Raw genomic sequence first — 26281 nt, forward strand, 5'->3', positions numbered from 1 at the left:
AAGGAGAAAAAGAAAGTAGGAAAGGAAAGGGGGAAAGGAAAGGAGATGAAGAGGAAGGAAGGGAAGGGAAGGAAGAGGGAGGGAAGGAAAACATGAAAAATGAAAAAGGGAAGAGAAGGGAAGGAAGGAGAGGGAGGAGAGGAGGAAGTGAGAAAGGAAGGAAGGAGAAAAAAAGAAGGAAAGAAGGGAGGGAGGAAGAAAGGAGGGAAGGAAGAAAGGAGAAAAAAGAGGAAGGCAAGCAGGAAGCAAAAAAAGAAAGCAATTCAATCCGCAGAACCCATCGGTCGTTTTCAAGTCCTGGCTGCTGAAAACGAGCTGCGCTTGATGTCCAGCTCCTTTGGGGCATCGAAAAGGAGAGTCCCGCTCACCCTCGATGCTTCCGTCCTGAGGTCTTAAGTGGATAAAACTGGGCCGGAAAGTCCTAGAGACCCAGGGGGGCGAAAAAAGGAAAAAGAAATAATCACAAGGGAACCCCACCAGCCGTCCGCCCTGCCCAGGGTCCTCCTTAAGCCCCCATCCTCCTGCTCAGGAAGCTTTGACGGCCGGGTGCCGAGGGGGGGGTAGGAGTCCTCGGGGCGAGAGGGGCCGATGGGGGACGGCGCGACGGCGGTTTTTGAGGCTCTGCTTCCTTAGCAAGTAGCGGGAATACTGCACCTCCGGCATGACCAATTTGAGACACTGCTCGTCCGAGTGGGGGCCCGAACCCGGCAGGTCGTAGCCCACGATGTCCACCTTGGCGCTGGGCTGCCACGGCCGGAGCTCTTTGTTCTTGATCTGCATGGCCGGGCGCAGCTGGGGCTGGCCGCGGAAGCAGTGGCGTGCCAGGCGCTCGCAGGCCTGGTGAAGGGCCCGGAGCTCTTTCCGGAGGCAACCTGGGTCCATCTTGCCCAGCTTCCTCCAGAAGGTGGCATTGAAGTGGTCGTAGAGAGCGGCGTCGAGGGCGTTCCAGGCGCGGATCTGCGCGGCCACGTGGGCCGAGCTGATGTTGAGCTTGGACTCCAGGCTGCGCATGTTCAGCTTGACGTAGAGAATGTCCTCCAGGTCCCAGGCGAGGAGATGGCGGAGAAGGACCAACGATTCGTCGAAATACTCCGCCAACATCACCAGAGAAAAAATGCCTTCTATTTGACGGATAAATTTGGGGAGGTACGTCGAGTCTTCGGGGCTGTGCTCGGGGTCTCCCCCCAGGTCGTACACCAAGGTGTTGTGCGCATACATGGCGTACTTCTCATTGGAACGATAGTACTGCGACGGGTTGTTGAGGAAGGTGTCCATAGATCCGTTGGGTACCCGTCGGAAAGCCGGGCAGTACTGATTGTAGTAGCTGAAGAGGGATTCGAACATGGCCACTGGCTCGCGCAGGATGGTGATGTAGACGGTGTCGTTGGGCATGAGGCGGCGCAGCTCGTCGCGGTTGAAGCGCAGGTGGCTGGCGATGAGGCGGGGCGGGAGGGTGTACGGGTGCACGAAGCGGGCCGAGAAGTTGTGGGGGTAGCAGAACTGGTGGTCGCAGGCGTGGTGGGGCAGGGCCACCGTCACGTTGTGCCGCTCCGCAAAGCGGAAGAGCAAGTTCTGCACCGTGGTGCTGGCCGTCTTGTGGGTCTTCAGGAAGGCCACGGCGGTGTGCTTCGCGGGCGGGGAGACCCAGGGCGCGCAGCTGAAGGGAGGAGACTTTGGGAACCTGGCGGAAGGAGAAACAAGTTGTCCAGGGATACTCACTACCGGCTCCTCCCTCTTTCCTCTGGCAATAGCAATAGCAGTTAGACTTATATACCGCTTCATAGGGCTTTCAGCCCTCTCTAAGCAGTTTACAGAGTCAGCATATCGCCCCCACAGTCTGGGTCCTCATTTCACCCACCTCGGAAGGATGAAAGGCTGAGTCAACCTTGAGCCGGTGAGATTAGAACCGCTGAACTGCAGATAACAGTCAGCTGAAGTGGCCTGCAGTATTGCACCCTAACCACCATGCCACCTTGGGACCACAATTTTGCCTAGCTAGCTGGGAGTTACAGACAATTGGGGTACCGTTTTAGCTCGGTTTAGTGCACCATGTGTCTCTCCTGCTAACCTGAATTAGAACATCAAACAATAGGGAGGAATTCTGACCGAGGCTTCCCAAGAGCACGAAGCAAACTTCTGGTCCCAACAAAACATTTATTAATTCCCTTAATTCCCTAGAATGGAAACCTGAAGTTTTTTTTATTAGGAATTATGTCTGTGAAATACAAAAAAGAAATCCAGTATTTAATACTACATACAATTACGGCGGCAAGGATTGCCTTTGCCCAGAAATGGAAAAACAAACTAATTCCAAGCGAAGATGAAATAATGAGAAAGGTTATGGATTGTGCTGAAATGGACAAACTAACTAAAGAAATCCAGGGAAAAGAAGAATCAGAATTCTACCAGATGTGGAATAAATGGTATAGGTGGATGGAGGAAAGAAACAAGAATCAATGAAGGAATATAACAAAACTCAAAAAATAATAGTTATGAGTAAAATAAGAGGGTTAAGAATAGTGGAATCCAAATGAAATACAATAAAAGGGGACATAATATAAGGTGAGCGGTATAGATTGATAATTGCTATTAGAAAGAACAGGAAGCTCCTGTTCGTATTGTATTGTGTAAATGTGGTGTACGTCTAGGTTTTGTGTGTGTGTATTTTACATGTTTGTTAATAAAAATCTTTTTATTAAGGAGGAAAGGAAGGGGGAAAAGGAAGGAGGGAAGGAGAAAAGAAAGGAGGGAAGGAAGGAAGGAGGGTAGGAAGGAGGGAAGGAGAGAAGGAGGGAAGGGGAAGGAGGGAGGGAGGGAAGGAAGGAGGGAAGGAAGGGGAGTAGGAGAGAAGAAACGAGGGAAGGAAAGAGGGAGGGAGGGAAGAAGAAGTAGGACCGTTGTAAGATAAGATGGATCTATGGGATGTTAAGAAAGCAATCTTCAAGTATATTGTCAACTGTAGGGAAAAATTGTTATAAATACATATTATTAATAACAGTTATGAGATCATATAATTGTGAATGTATATATGAAATTGATAAAATAAATTTTTTTAAAAAAAAATCTTTAAAAAAAAATTCCCTGTGAATTCTGCTCTTTCCCATCCAACAAAGTCTTTCGAGGGAGGATTTACGGTCACAGACCTTCTCTGGCTTGGGGAGCTGACGGGCCGATCTCTGCAAAACTTGGCCAGGAGTCTCGGAGAGTCACGAACCAATGAAGCAAACTAATTGTCTCTCCTGCAAACTCTATTCCCCCTTTTGCTTTAGCTTAGATTATGTCCCTTCTAACATAATCTAATCCCATGATGGCGAACCTATGGCATCCGTGCCATAGGTGGCACGCAGAGCTCTTTCTATGGGCATGCCGTCATCGCCAGCTGCTCTTCTGATTTCTGGTGTGCATATGCACGCCAGCCAGCTGGTCTTCGTGGACGCCAGAGGGCTGGGAAACTGCCTGAAAATTTCCTGAAAAACGGCAAAAAAAACAGGCCGTTTTCTGGGCTGGTTTTTGGGCCATTTTTAGGCAGCCAACAATGGTCCGAAAAACGGCTAAAAAATGGGCATGCGTGCACCAGCCAGCTGGTGTTTGGGATTCTGACACTCCAGCACACACATGCACACACAATACAATACAATAGCAGAGTTGGAAGGGACCTTGGAGGTCTTCTAGTCCAACCCCCTGCCTAGGCAGGAAACCCTACACCATTTCAGACAAATGGCTGTCCAACATCTTCTTAAAGACTTCCAGTGTTGGAGCATTCACAACCTCTGGAGGCAACTTCTGTTCCACTTATTAATTTTTCTAACTGTCAGGAAGTTTCTCCTTAGTTGCTTCTCTCCTTGATTAGTTTCCACCCATTATTTCTTGTTTTACCCTCAGGTGCCTTGGAGAATAGTTTGACTCCCAAATCTTCTTTGTGGCAACCCCTGAGATATTGGAATACTTCTATCATGTCTCCCCTAGTCCTTCTTTTCATTAAACTAGACATACCCAGTTCCTGCAACCGTTCTTTCTATGGTTTAGTCTCCAGTCCCCTAATCCTCTTGGTTGCTCTTCTCTGCACTCTTTCCAGAGTCTCCACATCTTTTCTACATCGTGGCAATCAAAACTGGATGCTGTATTCCACTTGTGTACAGGAGATATAGAATATTTTTTAACATGGGATTTGTTCTATGTGTGGTTAGATAACAGAGGTAGAAGTTAGAAGTGGAAAGATTATTAATATGTATAAATAAACAATATTGCTACTACTATTACTATGTATACGTAAATTGATCCAGATAACACAGTTTCCTAACACCAATGCATGACGATGAAAAATGTATAAATGTGTGTGTGTGTGTGTGTATAGATAGATAGATAGATAGATAGATAGATAGATAGATAGATGATAGATAGATAGATAGATAGATAGATAGATAGATAGATAGATAGATGATGGATAGATAGATAATAGATAGATAGATAGATAGATAGATAGATAGATAGATAGATGATAGATAGATAATAGATAGATAGATGATATAGATGATAGATAGATAGATGATAGATAGATAGATAGATGATAGACAGACAGACAGACAGATAATTGGAAGACTGCTATCATGTCTCCCCTAGTCCTTCTTTTCATTAAACTAGACATCCCCAGTTCCTGCAACCGTTCTTCATATGTTTTAGCCTCCAGTCCCCTAATCCTCTTTCTTGCTCTTCTCTGCCCTCTTTCTAGAGTCTCCACATCTTTTCTACATCGTGGCAATCAAAACTGGATGCCGTATTCCACTTGTGTACGGGAGATATAGAATATTTTTTAACATGGGATTTGTTCTATGTGTGGTTAGATAACTGAGGTAGAAGTTAGAAGTGGAAAGATTATTAATATGTATAAATAAACAATATTGCTACAACTATTACTATGTATACGTAAATTGACCCAGATAACAGAGTTTCCTAAGCACCAATGCATGATGATGAAAAATGTAAAAATGTGTGTGTGTGTGTGTATGTATAGATAGATAGATAGATGATAGATAGATAGATGATAGATAGATAGAAAGATAAATAAATAGATGATAGATAGATAGATAGATAGATAGATAGATAGATAGATAGATAGATAGATAGATAGATAGATAATAGATAGATGATAGATAGATAGATAGATAATAGATAGATAATAGATAGATAGATAGATAATAGATAGATGATAGATAGATAGATGATAGATAGATAGATAGATAGATAGATAGATGATAGATAGATAGATAATAGATAGATAGATAGATAGATAATAGATAGATGATAGATAGATAGATAGATAGATAGATAGATAGATAGATAGATAGATAGATAGATAGATAGATAGATAGATAGATAGATAGATAGATAATAGATAGATAGATAGATAGAGATAGATAGATAGATAGATAGATAGATAGATAGATTAGATAGATAGATAGATAGATAGATAGATAGATAGATAGATAGATAGATAGATAGATAGATAGATAATTGGAAGACTGCTATCATGTTTCTTCTAGTCCTTCTTTTCATTAAACTAGACATGCCCAGTTCCTGCAACCGTTCTTCATATGTTTTAGCCTCCAGTCCCCTAATCCTCTTGGTTGCTCTTCTCTGCCCTCTTTCCAGAGTCTCCGCATCTTTTGGGCACTTGCTGCTGAAAAAGTTCGCCATCCCTGATCTAATCTAAAGAGAATCTAATAAGAATGTTTAAAGAAAGGGTCACTTCTTCCCAGCCACGCTACCGGTTGGATCGATCCTCTTTCGGGGATGCTAGCTTCCTCTCCCTGCAATTCCCCCCCGCCTCTTGAACAAGCCCCTGGCCCCATTCCAGCCTCCCTGGAGACCCCTCCTCAGACGCTTACCAGCTGAAGTTTGCGCTCTGGCGCAGGAGCAGCGTTCCGGTGCTGAAGGCCAGCAGGAAGAGAAGAAGGATCTTCTTCCGAGACATCATCTTGAGGCCGCTGGGAATGATGAGCCAAGGACAGGCCATGCTGGGGGCCTTGGTCCAAGAGCGCTCCGCGTGCGAGTCCTGCCCTCATGGAAGTCTACAGCAGGCAGCCGTCTTCAGATGGTCTCAGGTTCCACAGCAGCCGGACCGGGCCCGACAGGTCAACGGAGAACCTATTGGAAAGTATAAACACTGGACGGTCCATTTGGGGAGGCAGGAAGTCCTCACTGGGTAGCCACGATTGAGCTAGGAAACCTTCGTTCAAAAATGCAAAAGAGAATTCTGCATTTGCTGTTAGGCCTCATGGAGATTGCAACAGCTGGATCCACAGCTGACTTTTGAACATCATTTGTCAGCTGTGACCAGGGGGGCATTTGCCCAGGTTCGCCTGGTGCACCAGTTGCGTCCCTACCTGGACCAGGAGGTGCTCGCAACAGTCACTCACGCCCTCGTGACCTCAAGACTGGACTACTGCAATGCGCTCTACATGGGGCAGCCCTTGAAGAGTATTCGGAGACTTCAACTCGTCCAGAACGCAGCCGCGCGAGCGATTGTGGGTGCACCTCGGTACACCCACGTTACACCTATCCTCCATGAGCTGCACTGGTTACCGATCAGTCTCCGGATATGCTTCAAGGCGCTAGTCGTCACTTATAAAGCCCTTCATGGTATTGGATCTGGGTACTTGAGAGACCGCCTGCTGCCAATTACCTCCCACAGACCCATTAGATCTCACAGGGTTGGCCTCCTCCGGGTGCCATCTACCAGCCAATGCCACCTGGCTATTACCCGGGGGAGGGCCTTCTCTGTGGCAGCTCCGGCCCTCTGGAATGAACTCCCCGCAGGGATTCGGACCCTCACCTCTCTCCAGGCCTTCCGAAAAGCCGTCAAAACCTGGCTTTGCCGGCAGGCCTGGGGGTGATGAGTTCCCTCCCCTCTCGACATGTATGGTTGTGCGACTGTTGTCTACTTTTATTATTTGTATTTTGTCTTTTTATGTTCCCCTTTTTCCCCCTTGAATTGTTCGCCGCCCTGAGTCCTCCCGAAGAAGGGCGGCATACAAATAATACAATACAATACAATACAAGAAGACACAAAGGGGATAGCAGAATAGGGGACAGATTAGGGAAGGCAACGGAGTAAGAAATGATGTCAAATTCTATTTGGGTCTGCGGAAATGCCATCCCAAGGAAACATAGAGACCTGAAAGAGACACTTACAATAATAGAAAAGAAAGAGAGAGAGGAGGAGAACACGAAAGGAAGAAGGGAGGGGAAGGAGAGGATGAAGGAAGAAAGTAGAGAAGGGAGAGAGGGAGAAAGGGGAGAGAGGAGGAGAATGAAAGGAAGACGGGGGGGGGAAAGAAAGAGGTAAGGAGAGGAGTATGGAGGAGAGAGGAAGAGAAGGACAGAGGGTAGGAAGGGGAAGAGGAAGAGCAGGAGTAGGAGAAAGGAAGGGAAGAAGGAAGGGAAAGGAGAGGAGGAAAGGAGAGACGGGAGGGGGGAGAAAAGAAAGAGACAGAGGAGGAGAGAATGAAAGGAAGAAGGGGGAAATAAAGAACTAAGGAGAGGAGTATGGAGGAGAGAGGAAGAGAAGGGGAGAGGGTAGGAAGGGGAAGAGGAAGAGCAGGAGTAGGAGAAAGGAAGGGAAGAAGGAAGGGAAAGGAGAGGAGGAAAGGAGAGACGGGAGGGGGGAGAAAAGAAAGAGACAGAGGAGGAGAGAATGAAAGGAAGAAGGGGGAAAGAAAGAACTAAGGAGAGGAGTATGGAGGAGAGAGGAAGAGAAGGGGAGAGGGTAGGAAGGGGAAGAGGAAGAGCAGGAGTAGGAGAAAGGAAGGGAAGAAGAAAGGGAAAGGAGAGGAGGAAAGCAGAGAAGGGAGGGAGGGAGAAAAGAAAGAGACAGGAGGAGAGAATGAAAGGAAGAAGGGGGAAAGAAAGAGGTAAGGAGAGGAGTATGGAGGAGAGAGGAAGAGAAGGGGAGAGGGTAGGAAGAGTAAGAGCAGGAGTAGGAGAAAGGAAGGGAAGAAGAAAGGGAAAGGAGAGGAGGAAAGCAGAGAAGGGAGGGAGGGAGAAAGAAAGAGACAGGAGGAGAGAATGAAAGGAAGATGGGGGAAAGAAGAAAGAGGTGAGGAGGATGGAAGGGAGGGGAAGAGAAGGAGAGACGGTAGGAAGGGGAAGAGGAAGAGTAGGAGTGGAAGAAAGGTAAGAGAAGAAGGAAGGGAAAGGAGAGGAAGAAAGTAGAGAAGGGAAAGAGGGAGAAAAGGGAGAGAGGAGGAGAATGAAAGGAAGACGGGGGAAAGAAAGAGGTAAGGAGAGGAGGATGGAGGAGAGAGGAAGAGAAGGGGAGAGGGTAGGAAGGGGAAGAAGAAGAGCAGGAGTAGGAGAAAAGAAGGGAAGAAGAAAGGGAAAGGAGAGGAGGAAAGCAGAGAAGGGAGGGAGGGAGAAAAGAAAGAGACAGGAGGAGAGAATGAAAGGAAGACGGGGGATTATCTTTCCGTTGATGTATATAATTTTATGGTACTACTGCAAAAAAGAAAAAGTGATGTTATTAGCCATCAAACCTGAAAAAATACACTTTTCCCAAAAGGTTTTCACACGTTTTGGCTGCTACTGCATATTTTTAAGGCACAAAAGTTTTCTCAGCAGAGGCCACCGCGTCCTTGGTAGGCTCAAATGCCCGACAGCTTCATCTCCAGTTTTAGAAATTAACACCCCTAAAAGGATCAACCGAGAAACGCAAGGAGGTTATATGATACCCCGGCTTAACGCGGAGCTGCCTTTTGGCTCGGTAAACAATCGTTGAAACACGTTGCTCGGAAAAAGAGCAAGGGTTCAAAGTCTTCGGAGAGTTTGCAGCCCCCACTATTTCCCCCAAAATAGGAAAGGCCCCTTCCTACCAAATCTTTGATTCTTCTCACAAAGAGGGAAAATTTCTGGATAAATTTCCAACTTCCGAGAAAATGCAGTTGAGTGATTTTGGGGTTTCTAGTCCTTATATTACTTAGTCTAATTAAAAGAAGGACCAGGGGAGACAGGATAGCAGTCTTCCAATATCTCAGGGGCTGCCCCAAAGAAGAGGGAGTCAAGCTATTCCCCAAAGCACCTGAGGGTAGAACAAGAAGCAATGGGTGGAAACTAATCAAGGAGAGAAGCAACTCAGAATTAAGAAGAAATTTCCTGACAGTTACAACAATTAATCAGTGGAACAGAAGTTGTGAATGCTCCAACACTGGAAGTTTTGAAGAAGAGATTAGATAACCATTTGTCTGAAGTGGTGTAGGGTTTCCTGCCTAAGCAGGGGGTTGGACTAGAAGACCTCCAAGGTCCCTTCCAACTCTGTTACTCTATGCTATTCTAGTCCCACCATGAAGCCAGTTGGATGACCTTGGGCCAGTCAATTTCTCTCAGCCCTAGAAAAGAGGCAATGGCGAACCACTTTGGAAAACTTGCCAATCGGACTGTACAGACTTGTTGAGGCCATGACAGAACATACATTTTTCACTCCATTTTACAACCTTTCTTGACACCGTCGTTAAGGGAATCACTGCAGTTGTTAGGACACACAAGAAAATATACAGATCGTCCTCAAATTCTGACCACAACCTGAGCCCAAAATTTCTGCTGCTAAGGAGTTTTGCCCCATCTTACGACCTTTCTCGCCATGGTCGTTAAGTGAATCACGGCAGTTAAGTCAGTCACTCGGTTGTTAGGTGAATCCGGCTTCCCCATTGGCTTTTGCTTTTCCGACAGTCGCCAAATGGGATCGCTGCAACCGTCATAACTATGAGTCAGTTGTCAAGCGTCCCAATTTTGATCACGTGACCGTGGGGATGCTGCCGCCGTCATAAGTGTGAAACACGGTCCTATAACTCTGTTCATTGTTTCAGGGCTGGGCTCGCTTTGAACGGTCACTAAATGAACTGTTGTAAGTCGGGGACTATCTGTAGAGATATTTCGACGCAAAAAAAGGTTAGGTGAGATCCAGAGAGACACACTGGAGGATTGTTATGAAGGCGATGTAGGATTGGCACGACAGCTCACCTGTTTGGAAATGACACTACTATGCCGATACAAGCAGGCTTTGTGTAAAGATACGGGAGACGAGAAATGAGATCCGGAGGATTAAAACGAAACCATTGAAACCAAATTAGTTCTTCCCATTCCTAAGCAAAAAGCTGTTCTCACTGAGGCTTCCCAAGAGCCTGAAGCCAACTCCTTGTCCCGACAAAAACCCCTTTTATTAATTGACTGTGAATTCTGCTCCTTCACATCCAACCAAGTCTTTCAAGGGAGGATTTACAGTCACAGACCTTATCTGGCTTGGAGAGCTGCCAGGCCGAGATCTGCAAAACTTGGTCAGGAGTTTCGGAGAGTCAGGAACCGATTAAGCGAACTAATTGTCTCCTGCAAACTCCACTCCCCTGTCGCTCCTCTTTTATTTCCTCTGGGAGGGGCCATTCATCGTCCACCTGTGGCCTTCCTCCCAAGTCGACCCCTGTTCTTTAGCTGTTCCCTTTGTCTGGCCACTCTGTGCATGCACACACTGGGAACAGGCTCCAGCTGTTCTTCTGCCTCCCTGATGTCTCACTCCGAAGGCAGCTGATAACTGTCAGACGGCCCTGGCCCCCTCTCTGCCTCCGACACAGAGCCCTCCTCAGAGCCTTCCCCAGGATTGGCCCAGGTTCCTCCCCAACCTCCTCACTGTCCGAATCTGCTATCAGCTCCGCTGGTGGGCCACAACCAGGCGCATAAATCACCATCTGTGCAAATGGAGCCAAGGTGGCGCAGTGGTTAGAGTGCAGCACTGCAGGCTACTTCAGCTGACTGCAGTTCTGCAGTTCGGCTGTTCAAATCTCACCGGCTCAAGGTTGACTCAGCCTTCCATCTTTCTGAGGTGGATAAAATGAGGACCCGGATTGTTGTTGGGGGCGATATGCTGACTCTGTAAACCGCTTAGAGAGGGCTGAAAGCCCTATGAAGCGGTATATAAGTCTAACTGCTACTGCTATTGCTATCTTCCCCCATCCCTAGGATCAAAAGCACATTTCTTAATGGAGAAATATCTTAATGAAGAAATGTTCCCGTTTTACTGAATTACAAGGGAGATGCTGAGACTCTAGAAAGAGTGAAGGGGAGAGCAGCCAGGATGATGAGGGGACTAGAGGCTAAAACATACGATGAACGTTTGCAGGAACTGGGCCTGGCCAGTCTAGGGAAGAGAAGGACCAGGGGAGACAGGAGAGCATCTTCCAATATTTGAGGGGCTGTCCCAGAGAGGAGGAAGGCATCAAGCTATTCTCCAAAGCACCTGAGGGCCAGACAAGGAATAATACGATGGAAACTGATCAAGGAGAGATTCAACCTAGAAATACAATACAATACAATAGCAGAGTTGGAAGGGACCTTGGAGGTCTTCTAGTCCAACCCCCTGCCTAGGCAGGAAACCCTATACCGTTTCAGACAAATGGCTATCCAACATCTTCTTAAAGACTTCCAGTGTTGGGGCATTCACAACTTCTGGAGGCAACTTCTGTTCCGCTGATTAATTGTTCTAACTGTCAGGAAATTCCTCCTCAGTTCTAAGTTGCTTCTCTCCTTGATTAGTTTCCACCCATTGCTTCTTGTCCTGCCCTCAGGTGCTTTGGAGAATAGCTTGACTCCCTCTTCTTTGGGGCAACCCGAGAGATATCGGAAGACTGCTATCATGTCTCCCCTAGTCCTTCTTTTCATCAAACTAGACATACCCAGTTCTTGCAACCGTTCATCGTATATTTTAGCCTCCAGTCCCCTAATCCTCTTTGTTGCTTTTCTCTGCACTCTTTCTAGAGTCTCCACATCTTTTCTACATCATAGAATAAGGAGGGATTTCCTGACAGTGAGAACAATCAACCCATGGAGCAGAAGTTGCCTTCGGAAATCGTGGGAGCTTCATCCCTGGAGGCTTTCAGGAAGAGATTGGACTGCCATTTGTCAGAAATGGTGTAGGGTCTCCTGCTTGGATGGGGGGGGTTGACTAGATGACCTACAAGGTCCCTTCCAACTCTTGTTATTCTATTTCCCAGGGTCTCCAGCTTGAGCGGGGGTTGGACTAGATGACCTACAAGGTCCCTTCCAACTCTGTTATTTTGTTATTATTACTCTGCCTATTCTAATCCTAGGAGGAGGTAAAACAAGAGGGGCAGTCAATGACCAGGCCTACCTCGCAGGGTTCTAGGGGGAAGGTTAGGATGAAAAACATATTTTCCAAGAGTTAAATGAAATGGCAAGCTGAAGCATCATAAGAGGTAACAAACCAACTTTCAGCCGTCCTGACAGGTCAGTCTGCACTTAGCCCTTCAGGTGAAATCAATGAGGACTGGCTCCTTGCCTAATCCCAAGGAGTATCAATTGCCTGCCAGCCACCGGGCTGGGTTACGGCGGCTCCAGTTACCCTCAATGATTAAACTGAGCAAAATTTCAGGGTAGGTGACCTGGTTTTACAATAGCAATTCAGCTCAAGAGCAGCGAAGTGTGTCCCTTCTCACACAGGGGAAGTCACCTGGCAGCGCAACCAGTCCTCTGGGTGCGTCGTACTACAATTCCCATTGTCCCCAACTAGCAGGACCATGGCACGAAAAGGAGAAAGATGTCTAAAAACCACATCTTTCCCTTAAATTTGGGGCGCCCAAGATTTGGGGGGTGGGACTTCAAGACCCATCGTTCTTAGCCGCCCATATTCACCCATCATCCTGTCCCCTTTTGGGGCAAGCAAGGTGAATCAAAGCACAGGGGAAAAAAGAAAAGGGAATTATTTAAATCAAAGAAATTAAAGGCCAGAGAGGAGAAAGCTTTCACTCTCTCTATATTACACCCAATTTATTATATCTTCCTATCATCTTGTTCCTGCCTTTGTTGCTTTTATAAATAACTCAAGGTGAACATACTTAAAACTCCTTCCTCCTCCTATTTTTCCTACAACAACAGCCTTGTGAGGTGAGAGAGGGGGGGAGGGAGAGGGAGAGAGGTCACCCAACCGGCATTCGTGCCTAAGGCAGGACTAAAACTTCCAGTCTCCTGGTTATTAGCCCAGTTTTCTGCATCATTTTTTTTTATTCGGGGCCCACAAACTGCTTTCCATTTTCAGAAAAGGAAGGAAGGGAGGAAGGAAGGGAGAAAGGAAGGAAGAGAGGGAGGGAGGGAGGAAGAAGGGAAGGAAAGTGAGGGAGGAAGGGAGATTGGTTTTAGAGAAAGGGAGAAGGGGAGGGGGGAGGGAGGGAAGGAAGAAGGGAAGGAGGGTAGAGAGGGAGGATTTAGAGAAAGGGGGAAGGAAGGAAGGATAGATGTTGCGTTTAACTTTGGCCCACAAAAGAATAATAAGAAGGTAGAAGGCGGAAGAAAGGAAAAGAAAGGAAAGGAAAGAAGGAAAGGAAAGGAAAGGAAAGGAAAAAAGGCAGAAGGGAGGATGGGAGGGAGAGAGGGGAATTAGGTGAAGGAAGAAAAGGAAAGGGAGAGGTGGGGGAAGGAGGTAGAAGGAGAAAGAAAGGAAAGGGAAAGAGAAAGGTGGGTCCTCCAGAACCCCCTTCTCCCCCATCTCTCTCTGCCCTGACAGATTTCATTCAGATCGGATGTTTGAACTCAGCCCCCTCGGAGGAGAGATGGAACCAATAAAAAGGACAAAAGGGGCTAACCTCCCCCCCCTCCCCCCCTTTAGGGGCCCGATCCTTTACTCTTCACTCTTTCTTTTTCTACAAGCCCCTCCTGCATTTGTTTCCTGCCCCCTGAACTAGCCCATCAGCTTTTAAAGATATGGAGAGGCAAGATTCTAATCCTCAAGGACACGAAGAATCCTCAAAAGCCAGAGAGGGGCAAAGGGGAAGGAAACACAACCCCACGACTGAGGAAACTAGCACTTCAGAGAACACAATGCAACACACACACACACACACACACACACACACACACACACACACACACACAATCTAAATTGCACCTTGGTGTAATTGCTTGCACAACTTTAAATATAACTGTTACTGGATACACACACTCCTCCGTAACTAGTATCTGTTCTGAAAACGCCAAGAATTTTACACCCTCACACTTGGCCTGGCACAAATCACACTCAGCTGTTGCGTCCCTTCAACAACACACACAAACACACACAGAGAGAGGTCACCTTAGTCATGTCATCCGAGGTGAGTGACCCCAGAAACCAAAGGCAGGCTCTGGCACAACATTCCACCTCATTGTTTACAAATCTGGCCCGGTCTCTGAGCATGTACAGAGTGCTTTCCCCTCTTTTTTGGCCAGCAAAGAAAGAGAGAAAGAGAGAAAGAGAGAGAGAGAGAGAGAGAGAGAGAGAGAGAGAGATGAAAAGGAAAGGGGGAAGAAAGGAAGGGGCAGGACAAGAAAGGAAGGAAAAGAGAGAGAAAAGAAAGGGGGAAGAAATGAAGGGGCAGGAGAAGGAAGGAAGGAAGGAAGGGAAAGAGAGAGAGAGAAAAAGAAAAAAAGAAAGGGGGAAGAAATGAAGGGGCAGGAGAAGGAAGGAAGGGAAAAAGAGAGAGAGAAAGAAAAAAAAAAAGAAAGGGAGAAGAAAGGAAGGGGCAGGAGAAGGAAGGAAGCGACAGCCGCAGCATCCATCCCTGTGGTCGTGTGATCAAAATTAGGACGCTCATCCACTGACTCGTATTTACGACGGTCGCAGCATCCCGGGGGGCTCACATGATTCCCCCTTTTGGTGACCTTCTGACGAGCCATGCCAGAAAGGGGGAAGCCGGATTCACTTAACAACAGAGCGACTTGCTTAAGCCCTGCAGCGATTCACTTAACAACGGCGGGAAGAAAGGTGGGTCAAACGGGGCCAAAACACGCTGAACCAACGCCTTGCTTAACAACAGGAATGTTGGGCTCAACCATGGTCGTAAGCCGAGGACTACCTGCATAGGGGGAACCGGCCCGATTTTCTGAGCCCATTCACAGCATCTCCAAGGGGTCTTAAGGGAGCCCCAGACCGCAATTCTCTCTGCTATCCACAAAGGTGAATCCCCTCTGCAGCCCCTTCCCCGGCTGTGGATGATGGGCCTTGGGGGTCCAGCAGCCCTGGGAGCCCTTTCCTCCAGCTGTCCCCCTGCCCTATCTTTGAGGGGAGGGGGTGATGAGAAAGGGGGGAAAGGGGGCTTCGAGTTAAACTTACCTGCCGTGCGTGCAACCTTCCCTGTTCTTCTCCCGCTGCGTTCCCCTCCGCAGGCCTGCAGATCCGCTGCAGGGATCGAGGAAATCTACCCGGGGTGAGATCCCAAGATCGGGGATCCACAGGAGGTGGATGAAGGGGGTTGCCCTCCTTTCTCCTCTCCTCCCCGCAGTTTTTTCCCCCCTTCTTTCCTTTTTTTTTGGTCAATTTACCAGTTTACCATACAGATCGGGATCCCCGTCCCCCTCCCCACATTCCGGAACGTCGGCGAGACCCCCGCAGCTCTCCTTCCGAGGAATCCAGAGGCAGAAAGCCCCCCCTTCCCCCGGGGAGGGGGGGGTGGGAGGAGAGAGAGGGAAGCGATCCCCCACCCACCCCAGCAACCCACCGCTGGTGGGGCAAAGGATGCTCAGCCAGGCACCTGGCTTCTTTCCCACCTCCCCTCCCACTGCGGAAGGGGCTGCGATGGGGCAGGGGGGGGCGAGATCTGGACCCCCTCCCCCTCAAGAGGTGGGCCAAGCCTCGCGCGGGGCCGCCCCCTCCTCTCCCCCTGGGAAAGCAGGGGATGGCGGGGAGGGGGGATGCTGAAGGCAGAAGAAGAAGCGGCAGCCGCGAGGATGGGACGGGATCGGCTGGTCCAGGGCGCAGGAGCCGGTCGAGGCGCAGCGCAGCCACGAGGCGGCCGGCGGCAGGGATGGCTTGGGAGGGGGCTGGCTGGGGAAGGGGCGGGGAGAGGAGGAGGAGGGGAGGAGGAGGAGGAGGAAGAAGGACGGCCCCCATCAGACTCGCCCTTTTCCTCTTTCTTCTTTCCTTTTTCCTCTTTCCCTCTTTCTTATTTCTTCTTTCCTCTTTATTTTCTTCTCTCTCTTCCCTTTCTTCTTTCCCTCTTTCCTCCTCTTTCCCTCTTTCTTCTTTCCCTTTTTCTTCTTTCCTTCTTTCCTTTCCTCTTTCCTTTTCCCTTTCTTCTTTCCTTTTCCCTCTTTCCTCTTTCCCTCTTTCTTCTTTCCTTCTTTCCTCTTTCCCTCTTTCTTCTTTCCCTCTTTCTTCTCTTTTTTCCTTTCCTCTTTCCTTTTCCCTTTCTTCTTTCCTTTTCCCTCTTTCTTCTTTCCTCTTTCCCTCTTTCCTCTTTTCCTCTTTCTTCTTTCCCTCTTTCCTCTTTCCCTTTTTCTTCTTTCATCTTTCATCTTTCCCTTTTTCCTCTTTCCTTTTTCCTACTTCCTTCTTTCCTGTTTCTCTCTTCTTTTCTTTTTCCTTCTTTCCTTTCCCTCTTTCTTCTTTCCTCTTTCCCTTTCTTCTTTCCTTTTTCCTCTTTCCCTCTTTCTTCTTTCCTTTCTTCTTTCCTCTTTCCTTTCTTCTTTCCCTCTTTCCCTCTTTCTCCTTTCCCTCTTTCCCTCTTCCTTCTTTCCTCTTTCCCTCTTTCTTCGTTCCTTCTTTCCTCTTTCCCTTTCTTCTTTTCTTTTTCCTCTTTCCTCTTTCCTCCTTCTCAGGGGCTCAGTTGTGGTCCTAAGTCAAGGACTCCCTGTATTTGCTGCTTCTGCTAAACCCATAAATTGGATCCAAATTGGCAAACGCTTACATTTTGCTGTGCCCCAGAAGGATTTGGCCCTTTGAAAGTTGTCACATCTAGCAGGAATCCCAGCTCAGGACATTCTGACACCTTTCCAGATTAACAGAGTTGGAAGGGACCTTATAGGTCATCTAGTCCAACCCCATGCCCAAGCAGGAAACCCGTGATGGCGAACCTAATTGCATGCATGCCACAGGGGTGAACATGGAGCCCTCTCTGTAGACACGCGAGCCGTTGCCTGGCTCAGCTCCACCGCATATGTCTGTGCGCCTCCCACCGGCCAGCTGATTTGGGGGACGGAGGGGTCACATGGGCATGCGCGGGAGTGTGGGAGTGCAGCACGCCTCCCCATGCCCCTTTTTGCTCCCAGGAGGCTTCAGGGAGGCCTGCTAGGCCTAAAAGACGCCACGGGAGGCGGGAGGCCTCACAGCCCATTTTTACTCCCAGGAGGCTTCAGGGAGGCCTGCTAGGCCCAAAAGATGCCATGGGAGGTGGGGGGGGGCTCACTGCCCATTTTTACTCCCAGGAGGCTTCAGGGAGGCCTTCTAGGCCCAAAATAGGGCCCAGGGAGTTTTCACGCGCATGCACGGGGGTGGTGGTGGAAGGAGTGCGGGGGGGGGGGTCATGCATGCATGCACAGGGAGGTGGGGCACACGGGGGTGTGTGTTGCGTGTGCCTTACATATGGGTGTGAGCACGTGCCATGCGCTGTTGCACGCTTTTGGCACACGAGGACAAAAAGGTTACCATTTCGCCTTTTGTGTGTTTGTTAAAAAATTCTAATTTTTAAAAAAATTATTATAATAAACTGGGAAAATTGGGATTTGGTCGCTTTTGCTTGTCCCTGGATATTATTCGAGTTTATTCTAATTCCTTCTGCCTCCTCGGATATTATGTGCCGAGACAGCAGACTTCTTCCCTTACAATGCTGCGTTTGCACAACTTATCCGTGATTTCACACTTAATGACATAGCCGGTCAGTCTTTCTCAACCTCAGCATCTGAAAGAGGGGTGGACTTCAATTCCCAGAATCCCTCAGTCAGCTCTGCCGTGATTGGGCTCAACAACCGTGGCATGAAGCTCCCTTAACAACCAGTCCTGGGATTTCAGATCCCCCAAACTGGTCGTAAATTGAGGACTCCCTAAGTCTCCGGTTGCTTTGAATGTGAAGAAAAAAATTGACATTTCACTCGACAGGTAGTCCTTCAGTTACGACCACAATCGAGCCCCCGAATTTATGTGAGAAATTTGTGAAGTTTTTCCCCAGATACGACTTTTCTTGCCTCCTTTAAGTGAATCGCTGAGCTTCTGAAAATTAGGAACACGGTTGTTAAGGGAATCCCGTTTCCTCCACGGATGCTGCTTGTCAGAAGGTTGCCCAAGGGGGAAATCCCGCGATCCCGGGACACTGAGACCGTCGTAAATACGAGTCGGTTGCAAAGCATCCGAACGATCGGGGGGGGGGGGGGGAATGGATGGTTGTTGGTGTGAAAACCGATCGTCGTGCTGTGGTTAACTTTGGCCGTTAAACAAAATGATGAAGTTGAGGATTCCTTGTGTGGATCTCGGACGGGGGTCTTTGAGAGGGGTTCTCATGCCCTAGAGGGATCTGGGTGGGTCCTTTCTCTCTCCCCGCCCCCACCATTCCATCCTTGTCCCCATCTGGGAAAATCTTTCGAGAGAAAAAATGGCTTTTCGCCAGCTGCCCCACATCTTAAGAGCCCCATGGCTTCGTCTGCTGGAACCGAAGACACTTTTCCTTTGTGCTTTTAATCCTCTGCCTACCCGCCCCCCTTATTTTATCCTCCCCGTCCTGTGACCTTTTCCCCACCCCATCCCCAACTCTCTTTTTCCAGAATTGTGAGAGGCAGGGAGCACAAAGCAGCCATTGTTTTGGGGGGGGGGGAAGGGTCTCGAAATTAACCGCGGAGTTGGAAGACCAGCTTGGGAGAGGCTGTGTGTTGGACTGAAAGCCATCTGTGTGTGTGTGTGTGTGTACATCTCGTGCAAAGGAGTGGAAAGAGAAAAGGGGGAGATAGTTGTCCTTGTGCCCCCCCCCCCCCATTCCAGGTCCAAAATCCAGTTAAGGTAGTCTCCAAAGGTGCTTTTTTTTCTCAAGAGGCAACTGGACTTTCTGCTTTTTCCGTAAAGACATTTTGCTTCTCATCCAAGAAGCTTCTTCAGCTCTGACTGCATGGTGGGGAACCGAAGGATTGATCCTCTTTGCAGACAGCTGGTCATTTGCATCCTTTTAGAGGGTCGTTGAGGCCACTTGGAGGTTTATCTCTGTCCTCAGGGTTCACCTGAGTTGTGCAAATGGATGGGGAGCCTTCTTGGAAGGGCTGAAAGGACTGCGCTGTGGGCAGGAGATTGATGGAGAAACAAAACAGCCACTTCACAAACGCATGGCACAACGTAACACCCTGAGGACAGAGATAAACTTCCAAGTGGAAGTTTTCTTAACGTTGAGTTTCAAGCCAACTTTTGCACTCTCCTCCTTCACCCGCATCAAGAGGCTCTTTAGTTCCCCTTCACTTTCTGCATATCTGAGATTGTTGCTATTTCTCCCGGCAATCTTTACATGGGGCTGCCCTTGAAGAGCATCTGGCGACTTCAGCTAGTCCAGAATGCGGCCGCGCGAGTGATCGTGGGCGCACCGCGGTTTGCCCACATAACACCGATCCTCTGTGAGCTGCGCTGGCTACCTGTTGATCTCCGGGTGCACTTCAAGGTCCTACTTACCATCCACAAAGCGCTCCATGGTAGTGGGTCTGACTATTTGAGAGACCGCCTTCTGCCAATTACCTCCCTGCGTCCCATCAGGTCGCACAGGGTAGGCCTCCTCCGAATTCCATCCGCCAGTCAGTGCCGACTGGCGACTACGCGGAGGAGAGCCTTCTCAGTTGCAGCTCCGACGCTATGGAACAATCTCCCCGTGGAGATCCGCACCCTCACCACCTTCCAGGCCTTCCGCACGGCCCTCAAGATCTGGCTATCCCGTCAGGCCTGGGGATAGGACTTTACTCTCTCCCTGCCCGAATGCCGAGTGAATGTTGTGCTTTTATTGTTAATTATTTTTACTCACATTTTCTTTTATGTCTTGTCTTGCACTCCCCTCCCTCATTATTGTAAGCCGCCCTGAGTCCCCTCAGGGAAAAGGGCGGCCTATAAGTGTTTAATAAAACCTAAAAAAAAAACCAATTTTTGATTCATCTAGCCTCGGATTTTGTCATGATGGGCTCTGCATATAAATAGGAAGGGTGACAATATATAGCCTTGCCGGACACCTTTCGCAATTTTGAACCAATCAGTGGTTCCGTGTCCAGTTCTCAAAATAGGTTTCTCAAGATACAAATACGTTGGCCTGGTACTCTCATCTCTTTAAAAAACTTGCCACAATTTGTTGTGAGCCACACAATCAAAGGCTTTAGCATAGTCAATGAAGCAGAAGTCGATGTTTTTCTGGAACTCCCTAGCTTTCTCTGTGATCCAGCATTTGATCTCTAGTTCCTCTGCCTCTTCGAAATTTTGCCTGTACTACCTGAAGTTTTTTTTAAATTAGGAATAATGTCTGCCGAAATACAAAAAAGAAATCCAGTATTTAATACCACATATAATTACGGCGGCAAGGATTGCCTTTGCCCAGAAATGGAAAAACAAATTAATTCCAAGCGAAGATGAAATAATAAAGAAGGTTATGGATTGTGCCGAAATGGACAAACTAACTAAAGAAATCCAGGGAAAAGAAGAATCAGAATTCTACCAGATATGGGATAAATTGTTTAGGTGGATGGAGGAAAGAAACAAGAATCAATGAAGGAATGTAACAAAACTCAAAAAATAATAGTTATGAGTAAAATAAGAGGGTTAAGAATGGTGAAATCCAAATGAAATACAATAGAAGGGGAAATAATATAAGGTGAGCGGTATCGATTGATAATTGCTATTAGAAAGAACAGGAAGCTCCTGTTCGTATTGTATTGTGTAAATGTGGTGTACGTCTAGGTTTTGTGTGTGTGTATTTTACATATTTGTTAATAAAAATAATAATAATAAAAGAAATTCTGCCTGTACTTTTGGTAGTTCTCGATCCACATACTCCTGGAGCCTAGCTTGTAGGATTTTGAGCATAACTTTACTAGCATAAGAGCAACAGTAGTTTGAACATTATTTCGCATTGCCCTTCTTTGGAATTGGAATGTAAACTGACCTTTTCCAATCCTGGGGCCACGGTTGAGTTTTCCAAATTTGCTGGCAAATTGAGTGTAGCCATTTTTACTGTATCGCCTTTTAAGATTTTGAATAGCTCAGCTGGAATACTGTCACCTCCATCTCCATATCAGCTAGCAACCTGCTCCCTACCGCCCACTAGTGGGCGTTCCAGCTTTCATGGTGGGCGGTAGGGGTTTGCTGTAACTCTGCTTTATAAAATTTTATAAAGTAAAGTTACTTCCCTACTTTATAAATCACCATTACTGTGGAACCGGTGGGCGGTTAGAAAACTTTACTACTAACAGAGATACAAAAGTGGGCGGTAGGTATAAAAAGGTTGACTACCCCTGGGCTATCCTGTATTTAATCCCAACAGATAGCCTTTCTTTCTGCGACATTTACCAGGACGGCTGCGAAAAGGGGAGTAAGGAAATGGGATGCCCCCCTCCCTAAAGGAAATGCCTAATGGCCAGTTTAAGCTGATCTGTAAAAAATTTAAGGAGGGGTTGAGGCCGGTGAGAGCAGAGGCGGTCCCGGGAAACAAGTCCGTGGGTTAAAGTGGGGATACTGTATGAGAGAAAATCCCTGAAGACAATGGTAAATGATTTTTTTGTATATATATATTTTTTGCAAAGAAAACTCCTTGAATTTGCTTGTGAAATCGTGCTGGGGTTGCACTTAATTGAAAACTAGTATTTCTCAACCTGGTCAACTGTTAAGAGAGCTGGACTTCGACTCCCAGAATTCTCCAATCAATATGCTTTAAGATGAGAGACTTCAACTCCCAGAATTCCCTAGTCAATATGCTTTAACATAAGAGACTTCAACTCCCAGAATTCCCCAGCCAGCCTGCTTTAAGATAAGAGACTTCAACTCCCAGAACTTCCCAGTCAATATGCTTTAAGATAAGAGACTTTAACTCCCAGAATTCCCTAGTCAATATGCTTTAAGATAAGAGACTTCAACTCCCAGAATTCCCCAGCCAGCATGCTTTAATATAAGAGACTTTAACTCCCAGAATTCCCCAGTCAATATGCTTTAACATAAGAAACTTTAACTCCCAGAATTCCGTCAATATGCTTTAAGATGAGACTTCAACTCCCAGAATTCCCTAGTAAATATGCTTTAAGATAAGAGACTTTAACTCCCAGAATTCCCCAGCCAGCATGCTTTAATATAAGAGACTTTAACTCCCAGAATTCCCGTCAATATGCTTTAACATAAGAGACTTCAACTCCCAGAATTCCCTAGTCAATATGCTTTAAGATAAGAGACTTTAACTCCCAGAATTCCCTAGTCAATATGCTTTAATATAAGAGACTTTAACTCCCAGAATTCCGTCAATATGCTTTAACATAAGAGACTTCAACTCCCAGAATTCCCTAGTCAATATGCTTTAAGATAAGAGACTTTAACTCCCAGAATTCCCTAGTCAATATGCTTTAATATAAGAGACTTTAACTCCCAGAATTCCGTCAATATGCTTTAACATAAGAGACTTCAACTCCCAGAATTCCCTAGTCAATATGCTTTAATATAAGAGACTTTAACTCCCAGAATTCCCTGTCAATATGCTTTAAGAGATGGACTACGACTCCCAGGATTCCCCAGCCGGCCTGTTGGCTGGAAAATTCTTGGAGTTGAAGTCCACTCTTTTTAAAAGTTCACCAGGTTGAGAAAAGGAATATTTTTTCATTTTAACACCCACTCAGAAAGTGGGGAGAGAACAAGATCTCCAGAATCTCTGACTTTATTTACAAAATGATCCGTTTCGGAATTCCAACCACAAAGATGCAAAAAAACAAACAAAAAAATACAACAACAGAGGGGAGATTTTGGGGTAGAGAAGGCGAGGAGACGGAGGTGGTGTTTAAAAAAAAAAACCAAGGGGAAAAAGAAGGGGGGGGATTTCAGAACTTGAATTCTTTGTACTTCTTGGCTCCGGATCGGCTGTCCTGAGGCTGCGCTTTCCGCTTCTTTTGCTACAGGAAAAAATAAATGCAAAATATATGTGTTTATGACAGCTTAATAGACAGCGACTCCAGGTTTCCTTCTGTGGTCCATGATTGGGGATTTCTCAATTGCCTTCAATTAATACTGCATTCTAACTATTGGGAAGGAGGGAGGGAAGGAAGGAAGGAGGGAGGGGGAGAGGGAGGGAAGAAAGGAAGGAGGGAGGGAGGGAAGGAGGGATGGGGAGAGGGAGGGAAGGAAGAAAGGAAGCAGGGGGGGAAGGGAGGGAGGGAGGGAAGGAAGGAGGGAGGGAAGGAGGGAGGGAAGGAAGGAGGGAGGGAGGGAAAGAGGGAGGGAAGGAAGGAAGGAGGGAGGAAAGGAAGAAAGGAGGAAAGGAAGAAAGGAGGGAGGGAAGGAAGGAGGGAGGGAGGGAGGGAGGGAGGGGAGAAGGGAAGGAGGGAGGGAAAGAGGGAGGAAAGGAGGGAGAGAGGGAGGGAAGGAAGGAAGGAGGGAGGGGTAGAAAGGAAGGAGGGAGGGAAGGAAGGAGGGAAGGAAGGAAGGAGGGAGGGAAGGAGGGAGGGAGGGGAGAAAGGAAGGCGGGAGGGAGGGAAAGAGGGAGGGAAGGAAGGGAGGAGGGAAGAAAGGAAAATAGGAATAGCACGCCACTTTGCAGTGCTTTTACAGCCTCTTCAAAGCAGTTTGCAGAGTCAGCCTCTTACCCCCAACAATCTGGGTCCTCATTTTACTGATCTCGGAAGGACAGAAAGCTGAGCCAACCTTGAGCCTGGTGAGACTCGAACTGCCAAGTAGCAGGCAGCAGAAGTAGCCAACAGTACTACACTCTTAACCACTGCGCCACCACGGCTCCTAGCTATTAGAACACAGAATCCTAGGGCTGCAAGGGACCTCCGAGATCTTCCAGTCCAACCCCCTTGCTTATGGAAGGAGCCTTATACTATCCCGGTCAAATGGTAGTCCAATCTCTTCTTAAAAGCCTCCCGTGAGGTGGAACCACAACTTCTGGTGGCAAGCAGTTCCACTGGCTAATTGTTCTCACCGTCAGGAAATTTCTCCTTAATTCTAAATTGCTTCTCTCCTTCATTAGTTTCCACCCGTTGCTTCCTGCCCCGGTAACAAAACTGTTGGGTCTTTTCCCTTTGTTTGATTTTAGGGGGGATGTCAAACCATTTTGAGGGACTGTAGGCGCCTCTCACCTTCTGTTTGGCCGCGTGCTCGGCCACCATGTCGCTGAAGTCCTCCTTCTCCACTTGGGCCTGCTGCTCTCTCACGTGCTCCTCGTACTTCTGGGTCATGGCCATGGGATCGAGCTCCAATTCCTCGGGCGCCAGGGCCACCTCCACCCCTTGGATTTCAGGGACTGGCCCCTTGCGGCTCATGACCTGCCGGGGAGACAAATTAGGGATGAAGATGGAAGCCCGGTCCATCCTATTAAGATGTTGTGACCTGCTAGAGGCCAACACAGCTGGCAGCACACTCAGACATTGAGGAGGGTTGGGGAGGAACCTGGGCCAGTCCTGGAGTCTGGGGGAGGCTCTGGTGAGGGCTCTGTGTCGGAGGCAGAGAGGAAGCCAGGGCCATATGCCAGTTATCAGCTGCCTTCGGAGTCAGACATCAGTGAGGCAGAAGAACAGCTGGAGCCTGTTCCCAGTGTGCGCATTCGCAGAGCTGCCAGACGAAGGGAACAGCTAAAGAACAGGGGTCGACTTGGGAGGAAGACCAAAGGTGGACGGTGAACGGCCCCTCCCAGAGGAAATAAAAGAGGAGCAAAAGGGGAGTGGAGTTTGCAGGAGAGACAATTAGTTCACTTAATTGGTTCGTGACTCTCCGAGGCTCTTGGCCAAGCTTTGCAGAGATCGGCCTGGCAGCTCTCCAAGTCAGAGAAGGTCTGTGACCGTAAATCCTCCTTTGAAAGACTTTGCTGGATGTGAATGAGAGGAATTCACCATCAATTAATAAAAGGGGGTTATTGTGACGAGGACTCGGCTTCGTGCTGCTGGGGAGGAAGACTAGGTCAGAACGTAAGAGCTCTTTAAGCTACGATGGACTGCTGGACAGTTTAAGGGCAGATCTGTAGCTGCCGGGCACTGCCAACACCACTCTGGCGCCTTCGCTCCAGAGGACACAGTGTTTGTGAGCAGTGTCAAAAATCATAAGCACTTGGTTGGTTTAACAAGCAAAGTTTGTTAAAGGAGAATGAAACGGAGGGGTTTGTGATTGACGTTTGCATTGCAGTGTTTCTCAAACGTGGCAGCTTGAAGGTGGGTAGATTTCAACAGGTAGTCCTTGACTCACAACAATTTCGTTTAGTGGCCGTTCAAAGTTACAACGGCACAGGAAAAATAGCGACTTAAGACTGTAATTCGGACTTACGACCGTTGCAGCATCCCCAAGGACCCCAAGGACACATGATTTACATTCGGATGCTTGGCAACTGGCTCACATTTATGACGGTCGCAGTGACCCGGGAGTCACGTGATCAAGTCTTGCGACCTACTGACAAGCAAAATCGATGTGGGAGCCCGATTCACTTAACAACCGTGTTACTCATTTAGCAACTGCAGTGATGCACTTCCCCAATGGGGCATGGAAAGTCGTAAAATGGGGCAAATCTCAACAAATTCCTCACTTGGCAACTGGGCTCCGTTGAGGTCGTAAGTCAAGGACTATCTGTAAAAAGCCCATCTCAAGCAAAAAAGAGAGACGGACCCAATCCTTACCGTGGCCATGTCATAGATGTGTGTGGATCCCATCATGGCACCCCCAACCGTTGGCATCCGCTTCTCTGGCAGAACCGTGAATAGTTGGGGCGTCTCGCTTCTATGGGGGCAGAGAACAGGCAGGTAGGAGAAAGCAGGAAGAAATAAATGAATAAATAAACCAACCAACGAACAATGAATGAATGAATGATCAACCAAACAAACAACCATGAATGAACGGAAGAACCAACCCACCATGAATGAATAACTAAATAAATAAGCCAACTAACAATGAATGAATGAACCAACCAACCAACCTTGAATGAATGAATGAACCAACCAACCTTGAATGAATGAATGAACCAACTAACCATGAATGAATGAATGAACCAACTAACAATGATTTGGATTGTGAGCTGCCCTGAGTCCCCTTGTGGAAAAGAGCGGCATAGAAATATAATAAATTCAATTCAATTCAATTCAATGAATGAATGAATGATAAACCAACCATCCAACCATGAATGAACGGAAGAACCAACACACCATGAATGAATAAATAAGCCAACTAACAATGAATGAATGAACCAACCAACCTTGAATGAATCAACCACCAACCAACCATGAATGAATGAATAAATAAACCAACTAACCATGAATGAAGGAAGGAAGGAATCAACCACCAACCAACCATGAATGA

General features: G+C 47.6%; 2 protein-coding genes across 2 annotated transcripts in view; both read right to left on the reverse strand.

Moving 5' to 3' along the window:
* Positions 1-525: 525 nt before the first annotated feature.
* Positions 526-5974, reverse strand: GAL3ST3 (galactose-3-O-sulfotransferase 3). Its single transcript, XM_032233826.1, has 2 exons — positions 5886-5974; positions 526-1681 (listed from the first exon to the last, which is right to left on the reverse strand). The coding sequence occupies exons 1-2, from the start codon at positions 5972-5974 to the stop codon at positions 526-528; spliced, it is 1245 nt and encodes a 414-aa protein (XP_032089717.1).
* Positions 5975-22648: 16674 nt separating this feature from the next.
* The window catches only part of SF3B2 (splicing factor 3b subunit 2), a 34939-nt gene continuing 31306 nt past the window's right edge, over positions 22649-26281 (reverse strand). The window contains exons 19-21 of the mRNA XM_032234172.1: positions 25606-25705; positions 24082-24267; positions 22649-22896 (exon numbers count right to left, since the gene is read on the reverse strand). Of these exons, the coding sequence (XP_032090063.1) occupies positions 22825-22896; positions 24082-24267; positions 25606-25705 (358 nt within the window). The 3' untranslated portion in view covers positions 22649-22824. The remainder of the gene's footprint in view (positions 22897-24081; positions 24268-25605; positions 25706-26281) is intronic.

This window comes from Thamnophis elegans, chromosome 17 (assembly GCF_009769535.1).
Source record: "Thamnophis elegans isolate rThaEle1 chromosome 17, rThaEle1.pri, whole genome shotgun sequence".
NCBI lineage: Eukaryota > Metazoa > Chordata > Lepidosauria > Squamata > Colubridae > Thamnophis > Thamnophis elegans.